We start from the raw sequence: 11,060 nt of genomic DNA on the forward strand, positions 1-11,060 counted from the left end.
GCATGCATTAAAAATGAAATTTAGTTGCTTGCTCTCAAAGTGTACACATACATAACACACATTTAAACATACTATATAAAACATATATATAGACCTAAACCAGGGGTAGGCAACCTTGGCTCTTTTATGACTCGTGGACTTCAACTCCCAGAATTCCTCTGGGAATTCTGAGCTATGCTGACTCAGGAATTCTGGGAGTTGAAGTCCACGAGTCATAAAAGAGCCAAGGTTGCCTACCCCTGACCTACACCCTTACATAAGTAACATATAAATATTAATCACTGTCCATCTTGAATACATAACTGAGGGAGGAAGCTTCAGAGTTCACAAGGTTAATGCTATATGGAACAAAACTGTGACAGGTATTCTGCTTCGGATACCACGGAGCATCCTCCCAAAAGGTAACAAGGAAAACAGGTCGTGAAGTGGATGTGTTGTGTCCCAGACAATCTTACGAACCCTGCTCAAGCAACACTTCTGTGCTATGTCCTGGATGGAAGGGAGGGATCTGCCAATAATCTTTTCAGCCATCCTCACCACTCTCTGCACCTCCTTCCTGTCTGAAGCAGTGATGCTTCTAAATCAGACTGTGATGCTGTATAACAGGGTTGCATACTGTCTAGATTGAGGGATAACGTAATCTTGTCTTTTGTGATTAAAGAATCGTGCAAATTTTATGAACAAATAAAAGAAATTGGTTTATCTGTTTAGAATCCTGATGCTACAACAGTTGTAAATGTGAAAGACGGTCATAAGTCACTTTTTTTCAGTATAGCAATGCTCTGTGCTAAGATGTTATTTGAAGCTGATAAAGGACATTATTGTATCTAACCTCCAGCCAGCAGTTGACCTGCTTCAGTTTGCTTACTGACCAAATTGGTATGCTATTTCTTCTGTTCTCCATCTGAGCTTGAAGCACTTAGAGGAAAGAAATACTCATGTGCGTTTGTTTTTTGTCAACTTCAGTTCAGCATTTAACACAATCATTCCCCAGCATCTAGTAGACAAACTGGACAATTTGGTCAGTAAGCAAACTAAAGCGGGTCAAATACTGGCAGAAGGCTAGATACAATAATGTCCGTTATTAGCTTCTCAAAGCATTTCATAATAATGTACTATGTATTATAATGACGTACATAGTACTATGTACTATAAATAATACCCAAATAAATATTGTTATTGAGTTTATCATTGTGGCACAAAAGTTTACATGTTTTAATTTTCTTCATATTCAAATAACATTTTAGCACAGAGCATTACTATACTATAAAAGTTACAAGTTACAAATTAATTATGCATATACTACATTTGAAGACAAGGTTAAAGGCGATACACAGGTAGTCTTCAATTCACATCCATTTGTTTATTGATCATTCGAAGTTACAATGATACTGAAAAAGTGACTTATGACCATCTTTCACATATACAACTATTGCAGCATCAGGATTCTAAACATGAACCAATTTCTTTTCTTTGTTCATAAAATTTGCACGATACTTTAATCACAAAAGACAAGATTAAGTTGTCCCTCAATCTAGACAGTATGCAACAAAGCTGAGTTTTTCCTTTACTGACCTCAGTCTGTCACTCTCTTACCACCAAATACCTAAGGCAGCTATGGTGAATTTGTGAAATGCGTGTCACAGGTGACATGCCACACCATGTTTGGTGACATGACAGGCCTCCAGACCCCCTGAAACTCATCTGAGAGGGTCTTTCTCTTGCACAGCCTCTGAGGCATCTGAAAATCATGCAAGGATTCTCACACGATTTTCTGAGGCTCCAGAAGCCTTGCGAAACCAGGGCTCTCTCATGTGACTTTTGAGGGTCCAGAGAGTGGACAGGAGAGTCCAGAGAGGAGGTCCTGAGAGGCGTCTTTTGGCCAGACGCAGGTGGTGATATGACATGCCAGCAGGCAAGGTAAGCATTTTCTGAATTTTTGACATGCGGAGTCCAAAAGGCTCTACTGACCAACACTCTTCAATAAATTACTTATGTAAAGTTCCAGATTGCTGAATGCACCTATTTTTGTTTGTTTGCATAGGCACACATTGGAAAACTATACCAAATAAATGTAGTTAGGTGTCATACTGGACCTTTATAATTCAATATTTATTTTGATATTTAATGCAAAATAAACTGTGGTATGCATTAGAAATCTATATTCACTTTCATATTAGAAACTCAGTGCCTTCATTGGCTGAATTTAACTGTCAAAGCATTTTAATTTTAAAACTGTTTTATCACCCAATATCACTTTAGTCCTTTATTCCTTAACCACTGCACCAAATTGGTCCTCAAAATTCCAGATTAAAAAAATATTATTTACACCTATAACAGCAGAAATTTCAGTGGAAATACATTGTCATTTATACAATTGAAATCAGCTGGGTAAGATTTAATTTTTTAAACATATTACCCAAATAATAAAATGTCTTCATGTTTAATTCACTTACGCCAGACTGCAGATCATAAAGTGTTTGAGTGACGATAATATTAAAGACAGCATGAGAGCGGCTGCTTTCTTCATTCATGTTGGTTGCTGCAACCGTCCGGGACTTATTTCCCTCTGACATTAGTGACTCTATATCCTGATGAATAACATAAAACATTGGACACAATAATCTCCTTTTTCCAGTTGCAGCATTTGCAATTTATATAAACCTATTATTTTAGACGTAAATAAACAAATACAACTTAAAACATTATATGCATGTTATATGTGTATTTTTTTCACTCTTATGGAACTCCTTTCCATTCTACACCTACTAAAGTTCCATCTACATTACTTTCAAAAGCACGGTTAAGATCTATTCTCTGAGGTTGCTGTTCAAAATAACCCTAGAACAGTGGTTCTCAACCTTTTTAATGCCGCGACCCCCAACCGGTCGTAAGTCGAGGACTAAACCGGTTGTAAGTCGAGGACTAAACCGGTCGTAAGTCGAGGACTACCCAACCGGTCATAAGTCGAGGACTTTCCCTGTCCGGGAGCGCCGCGCGTGTGTGGTTCCGCCCCCTGCGCCGGCCAAGGCGTAGCTGGCAAGCGGCAGAGACGGAGCAGGCCGACCACCAGCTGGCCCAGCCCAAGGGAGGTAAGGCACCCGCCGGAAAAGGGGGAACAAAATGGCGGACAGCCTTGCTTGGCGACCCCTGTGAAATGGTCGATCGACCCCAAATGGGGTCGCGACCCATAGGTTGAGAACTGCTGCCCTAGAAAGATGGAGGTATTTCCATGTTTGTAAATATAATTTTATGCTGTTTTGCTGACTGAAGGAGTTGTGTTATTTGCCCTAAGCCCTTATAATGTGATATCTAAATAAATTTAAACTCACAACACTTTTGCCCGTTCTATAAATCATCTCAAAATGCATATTCCAAAATAGACCAAAGAGGCCAAACCATTTCATCATTTCAGAAGTTTCCACAAGCATAAAATAAAAGTATATATATATATGATTCGCAAAATTGTCTAATGTTTGATATACCTAATTCAAACCATTCCTCCAAAATAGCTGAGTCAATTGAAAATGAATAAATTAATATAAATTAATGTTTTTAAACAAAACCTATTTGGTTTATCAGTACATCTAAAATATATTAGTGGCTGTGTTTTAAATACTCATTTATATAACTTACATTTTCTCCTATAATGCACATTTCCGTTCTCTGTTTCTTTTAACAATATGTTTAACACATGCATGTTTTTATGCAAGTGAATCTGTCTTAACACAAATTACTTTCTTACACAGATACTGTCCATATATAAATTAGCCCCCATGCTTCTTTTCTCACCCTGCAGTACAAGCTTAGAAGTACCTATATTCAGCCAATTGTTTATCTAACATGGCATAGTGTAGTATGATGCAGTTGATGTGCAAATTCATTCCTCAACCCAGGGATACCATTATATTGACCAATTTCTTATACTTTACTTACTTCAAAGCAAGTAACAGCTAGTTGAGACAAACCATCTACATACGGACCCAAAACTTTATGCTCACGAACTTTGAGGGATTGCCGACTCCTTTGAAAGAAAAATATTGTCATAATTTAAACTTTGTTAGGAAAATGAATCAGTGAAATTAACTCATTATAGACCAACGAATATATAAACTTGTTCTCAAAAGGAAAATTCATTTATCAGAAATATAAAGGTTTATTTTTACTAAAAATATTTTCATATCTGTAAAAAGACATGAAGATGCTAGATGCAATGGAAAAACAGAAAATGGGACAATGAAATTAACACCCTCCTTGAAAAAAATCTGGTTCCTTTACAAATTTTGTAATGGTACTAAGTAACCTTCTAACGTCTCCATAATTATTAAAAAAAAACCACTGTCCCATTAAAACTGGCATATGTATATTCTTTTTAAGACAAAATCTTACGATTAGTAGCCTTAATAAACACTACAGTACTCACTAGAGACTCTTGACAATTCTGCTTGAATAACTATAACTCTCTGTAATAAACAGGGTCAGGCTTATATTACACATCCCAGCAGCAGAGATGTGACTTCAAACTGGTTTCTCCAATTTAGATAAAGTGGTGGTAGAGGGCTATTAGAAGGGCAACAAATAGAAATGCTATCAGTTAAGAAAATAGTTTCCATTCTTGTCTGTATACATTTTCCTCATTAAGAACAGTTAAGTTTAAAGATGGGGTGACACAGCCATGATGTGTAATTGACTGTCAAATTAAAAAGAATTTCTTATTGGAACCTGCCACAGCAACTAGCAGGCTAAATAAATATTAATCATTGTTATTCTTATATACTGTTAGGAAAACAATGAAAAATACAAACTATAAAGCGAGACTAAAGTTCCCTCAAATATACTATACATCTAGAATAAAAAAGGGCTGGGGGGGGGTCACTTACCCTTTAGGGTCAAGTAGATCTCTGACCTTTTCATTATAGATTTCCATATAGGACACCTCTACTTTAAAAGTGTGTGAATCATTTTGTTCTAAAGTGATTCTCTGAAATAAAGCACAGCAGAGGCGCGGGATCAGACCCAACTGCTCTGCATTTCCCATCATTGAGAAGGATTTTCCTGAGCCTAAAAGAGGAATATAAAAATGCATTTTATATTTAAAAATGGAAAAGTTACCAATTGCTGTCTCTTTTGAAAATGATAAGTAACAAATAATAAACAGTATAAATTGCACCATCTCAGGAAAATGTGTATTTGAGTTAAGGAGGTAGCATACAACAAAGTATTATTTCCCAGGAATTGCATGTTAGAGGCAGAAGGAAGATTCATAAACTCAGGGAAAAAATGGCTGCTTTAAGGTGTTCCCAAAAGATGCTACATGTTTGTCCACACATACTCACAATCACATTTGACATTTCAATTCCAGATCTCCACATAACCCTGTTTCCTTAACACCCAACAGGAAAGATCAGAACCACTGTAAAACAATATCCCCAATGCTCAATCCTGACCACTCACTCAGAAAAATAGTATGCCTGATTGTATTGAAAGCCTCCAAGAGTTCTAGAGCAGAGGTCCCCAACCTTTTGGACACCAGGAACTGGTTCTGTTGAGACAGTTTTTCCCGCGGACCAGAGGGGGTGTGGTTTTATGTGCTCCCTACATCTCGCGGATGGGGCTTTGTTTGTGTGGCCAGTTGCTGGCATGCCATGGCCCGGTACTGGTCCACAGACCGGGGGTTGGGGATCCCTGTTCTAGAGAACCACCAGGGTTAAAGCAACATGACAATAGGAAACCAGGTAAGAAATCCAGAAAAAAATAACTGGATCAAAGAAAATTCAAGAGAGGACAGGGCCTTTCTGTTTATATATTAAAAAGCCATATTAATGCAGAACAGTGGGGAGGGGGATGAGATTATTGGACCTAAGTCAAGTCCTGACCTTAAGGAGAGGTTCACACAGCAAAGAAAACACTGGTGAGTGGTTCCTCTTTCCCAGAAGATGGTGACAACCTCCGCAAAATATCTCATTTCCACTTGGAACTTATAAACACAACTCTTACCTGTTTGTCCATATGCAAAAATGCAAGCATTATATCCCTGAAAGGCTTTCTCAAGAATTCCTTCTCCAAGGCACTTAAACACAACTTGTTGATCTACAAAAAAGAAGGGAAAAAAGGCACAACTGAGATGGAATTATCTATACTGCAATGCACTTTGCCCGCTCTGTATCAATCAGATCATTCCTGGGGGCTACCACTGTTGTTTTTCACCGATAGCAATTCTAACTGTTGGAACACATGTTGAGACAAAAATTAGAATGGGGATATATGGGAGATTATTTTACTTTTTTTGAAAAAAATAAAAATGTAAAAGTATTTTTATCTATTTTTTGTTATCAATTTTATGTTAAGGTGTTGACGCTAGAAATGCTTGAAAAAAACTCAGTTGAAATTAAAAATAGAACCTCAAGACAAAAAAAAAGAGCAGTAATAAGGGGAAGATGTTCGATCATAAGGAATAGCATAACTTATGTTTATAAAAAGATTTATATTTCTTTTTAATAAGAGATTTATTAAATCCTTACCATTTTTAAATTACTGATTAAAATAAAAAGATGCTTGAAAGGAGTGAATCTTTGTGTCATTTTCAATTTTTCCTTTTATCTAAATTTTTTTATGCATAAAGTCTACATATCTGCTTTATGTTGCAGTTTATTCATTTATTAAAATAAATAAATATTAAATAAATCAATAATTGTTTAATTTATTTATTCAGTTTATTTATTTATTTGCAGGTAGTCCTTTACTTAGAACCATTCATTTGATGACCATTCGAAGTTACAACAGCACTGGAAAAAATTACTTATGACCGTTTTTCAAACTTACAGCATCGCCATAGTCACATGATCAAAATTTGGAAGCATGGCAACTGACTCATACTTATGACGGTTGCAGTGTCCTGGGTCATGTGATCCCCTTTTGCAACCTTCTGACAAGCAAAGTCAATGGGGAAGCCAGATTCACTTAACAACTGCATTACTAATTCAACAACTGCAGTAATTCACTTAACAACTGTCTTGTTTAGCAACAGAAATTTAGGGCTCAAGTGGTCATAAGTCAAGGACTACCTGTATTTCTATACTGCCTATCTCACCTAAGTGACTTAGATTCTTCTGCCATAATCTAGTTTTTACTTTTTACTGACGTATAATGTGAGAGAATAAGCCATAGTCTCTTGCTGGTCTTCTGAGTAAAGTTGATTTGCTTCCACTTCCTAGTGGAAAGAAAGAAAAGGATAGAATCCAGTGCTTCATAAAGAAGGCTCAAGATGGCGGAGGGAAATTTGACAGAAAGTTTGGGCTAGCTGAGGAAAATATGGGAGAAGGACATACAGATAGGTCATGATCAGTGCAAGTATAAATAATGCAGTTCAATTTAGTGTGAACTGTAAATTGGCACCAGTTCATTTAATGGAATCCAAAATTTAGTTAATGCAAAGCTAGCACATGAGTAGTTGCAGTTGATTCTTGGCTGAGGATGTGTGACCAATGATTGGCAGGTCGATAGGACTTAAACCACCATCTTGCAACCTTCCCTGCGGGCTTCCCCAATGACTTTGCTTGTGAAGCTAGCAGGGAAGGTCACAAATGGTGATCACATAACCACAGGATGCTGCAACCATCGTAAGTGTGAGCTGGTTGCCGAGCTCCCAAATCACAATTATATGACCCCGGCAGTATTGCAATGAAGGAAACTTCAAGAAACAGTTGTAGCACTCATTCAGCGCCACTACAATTTTGAACAGTCTCTGAACAAGTGGTCAGTAAATGAGGATTACCTATACAGCCAAAATATATTAGCACCAATAACAAGAATGTTTTATGTTAATCAGGAATGGAGAAGAAAATTTTGAATCAGCTAAAAATAGTAGGAATGAAAAATCATACCTGCATATTTGGCAGTGTTTGATTCATCCATGGACCAGAAACAGTAATCAAAGGCAAATACCTGTGGGTAAACATACTTTAGATCACTATTTGTACTATATGAACCTCAAACCATGTTTAATTAAGCTTACATATTTAGTTTCTTAATTCTTAGTTTTACTTTGATTATTTCAACTAATTTCTTGACAAAAAATAAGACACTAAAATCCAGTCTAATATGCTTATTCTTTATTCCTGGTGAAGATTTCATATTAAATTTCACTAAATAGCTATGGTCCGTCTATAGGGCAGCAGTGGTAAGGCCCTGGAGCAGCATTGAAAGACCCTAGTTCTAGTGGATCATCAACCATGAAAACTCACTGGGTATCTTTGAGCCAGTCATTTTCTCACGGACCAACCCAACCCCACAGAATTTTTGCTGTATGGGATTAGAAGAGAGGAGGTGTGCCTTCCCCCTTGCTTCCTGCAGAGAAGCCTGATGTTTTACACGACAATGCCCATCTGGGTTGACAACCTTAATCCATGCTGAGGAACAACTACATTTGGAAGTCAAGATAGCTAGATTCTGGTTGGCAACTAACTAAAAGAAAAATGCCTTTACAAATCTAATTTAACATATAGTTAAAAAAACGATTTGGCAAGAGGGGGCTAAATAAAATAAGCAAGTTGACAGGAACACATACGAATGCAGGTAGTCCTCAACTTATGACCAACATTGGGGCTAGAATCTTGATTGTTGAGCAAAGTGGTGATTAAACAAGATGCCCAAATGACTGTTTCGCTCAATGACTGCAATTATGGCACTCCTAGTTGTGGTCATTAAGGGACATCCCACGCTGTTCAAGGGATGGAGTTAAAGAGCTGCCTGCTGAGGTCAGCTCCCTTCCACGAATGGAAGGAACTGCTCTGGCAGGTTGCGGGGACAGAGCTTGGATCTTCAGGATTTGAGCTCCATTTTGCATTCTGTTTGAAGAGTTCAACTCCCCTCCATTATATAACACATTAAATTAAAATTTAATCTTCAATTCAATCTTCAACAATGCATTAAACATTCAATTATTCATCTCTAGGTAGGTATCAGAACGTTGGCAACTGTGCGTATTATTTTACCAATGTATTTCTATCACATATATATATATTCCTTGTCTTGCTAACATTCTTAAGTGCATTTAAAGTAGTTGTCAAAAATTGTTGGAAACTTCTGGCCATGGCAAATGCAAATGTTGATAATCACAGAAATATCCTTCCAGGACAAACCTAACTAGTAGGCATCAGGCCAAACATTTCTCAAACTTGAGGGAAGAATTTTGATGAGTTCCTGGATTCTTTTTAAAAATTCACACCCCTTAAAGAGCACGCACATAATAAAAAAAAGTTGATGCTCCTTTTCTCTTGGGTGTTAGTTACCAAATTTAATTTACTATACATTTTCTATGTGTTATATACATGGAATATAAAACAAACATGATTCCTGCTGTCATCAGCCATACTAGAGATCAGTATGAATACAGTTGTATGTGAAAGCTTAGGCATCCAGCCCCTAATCAAAACTATGTATTTCAATGAATTCCTAAGTGAGCAGGATATAAGATCTTCATAATACAAAGTTAAACATAACATCTTTCTGCAATTTGGAATGTATATTTACTTTTTATGTGCAATTGTGTGCAGTTTCAATGAAAGAAAAATTGAATATGACAAGCAAAATTTAGGATCTTTTAATTTTATTTATTAAATTTATTAAATTTATATACCGCCCTATCTCCCTCCCGTATTTGTATTTAATACCATTTTTTTGTAGAAATAACAGCTTCCAAACTTTTCTTAAGAATCTTTCTATGTCTGATTTTTCCAAATTTTTCCCCATTCTTACTTGCAGAAATCTGCTAGCTTGGAAAGATTCTTAATATTTCTGGTTTATGCTGTGTATCTGAGATCTCCCTATAAATCTCCAATGTATTCGCGTCTGTGGCCTCTGAGATGCATTCCAAAACTATTATTAAGGTTTTCAGAGAGAGATAATATTAAACTTTGTACTATATGAGATTTTGTTCATTTTGGAATTAGCTAAAATATAGAATTTGATTAGAGGTGCCTAAACTCTTTCATACCACTGTATATGTATTTTAAATATTTTTCAGTATTAGTTTCAGAGAAAGACTGGCATTATTTGAACTGAAAATAAATATTTCTGTTCCCTGGTCTCGTCTTCCAATTTAAGTGCCTCTAACTTCTATTTTATAAATGAAAACTAAATCCAAATAGAGGATATTTATTTATTTATTTATTTATTAAATTTATATCCCGCCCTTCTCCTTGCGGACTCAGGGCGGCTGACAATCAATTAAAAATACATAAATAACAATTACAAAGTTAAAATTAATTAAAAAGAAATATTTCAATGTTTGTCCAATTAAAATATAATTAAAACCCCTCTAAAAATTGCCCTAGGCCATATATATATGCTTCTGCTTGTTAGAGAAAACAATTCACATGTATGAATATATATAGTATTTTTCCATTTTTTCATTTCTTAAACAAAAGCGAAAGGAAACCATGCCAAGGTTATTCATACAATCATTTAAATATGCCATAGAATACTGCAGTAAATGTAGACATGCCTCTAGAGACTGTTCCATCTGAACTGACCTTCAATAATATATAATAATTAGTACATACATTGGACAAAAGGAGACATGGTTGAACATTCACCTCAAAAGTTGTCGTAATATGTACAATTATTTGCAAATTTGTTCATTGGCAGTGATGGATTCTTGTATACATCTTGAAGCCCTTTCTCTGAGCCTATCTTAACAAATTTATAATACAGGAAATTGCACTAAATCACATTAGACTACAAAAGTATTGACCTGAAAGCAAAGTGGCATTAGTACTTAAAACCAAGATCTGTATTATGTATCACTATAAGCAAATGATCTTGATGTGAAATTACAAAATCAAAGAGAACAGAAATAAGTTGCTTACCTTTGGTAGTTTTCTGTGGTATGGAAATTCAAGTGGAAGATGAGTAGGCATTAAAAAAAAATTAAATCTGATTAGTGTTGGTAATTATTAGATCACTTTAATATACTGCTTTTCTAGTATGAAAGATAGTTGAATTTAATATTCACTGATAGTGGAAAAATATGTTTTCTTCCAAAAAAAGTTACACTAACG

General features: G+C 35.9%; 1 protein-coding gene across 1 annotated transcript in view; it reads right to left on the bottom strand.

Annotated features, from left to right (window-relative positions):
* Positions 1–7,914, bottom strand: part of KIF13A (kinesin family member 13A) — a 59,378-nt gene extending 51,464 nt beyond the window's left edge. The window contains exons 1-5 of the mRNA XM_029283907.1: positions 7,884–7,914; positions 5,998–6,090; positions 4,881–5,061; positions 3,937–4,024; positions 2,457–2,591 (exon numbers count right to left, since the gene is read on the bottom strand). Of these exons, the coding sequence (XP_029139740.1) occupies positions 2,457–2,591; positions 3,937–4,024; positions 4,881–5,061; positions 5,998–6,090; positions 7,884–7,914 (528 nt within the window). The remainder of the gene's footprint in view (positions 1–2,456; positions 2,592–3,936; positions 4,025–4,880; positions 5,062–5,997; positions 6,091–7,883) is intronic.
* Positions 7,915–11,060: the final 3,146 nt, after the last annotated feature.

Source organism: Protobothrops mucrosquamatus, unplaced genomic scaffold (assembly GCF_001527695.2).
Source record: "Protobothrops mucrosquamatus isolate PMUCROS unplaced genomic scaffold, P.Mucros_1.0 scaffold276, whole genome shotgun sequence".
Lineage (NCBI taxonomy): Eukaryota > Metazoa > Chordata > Lepidosauria > Squamata > Viperidae > Protobothrops > Protobothrops mucrosquamatus.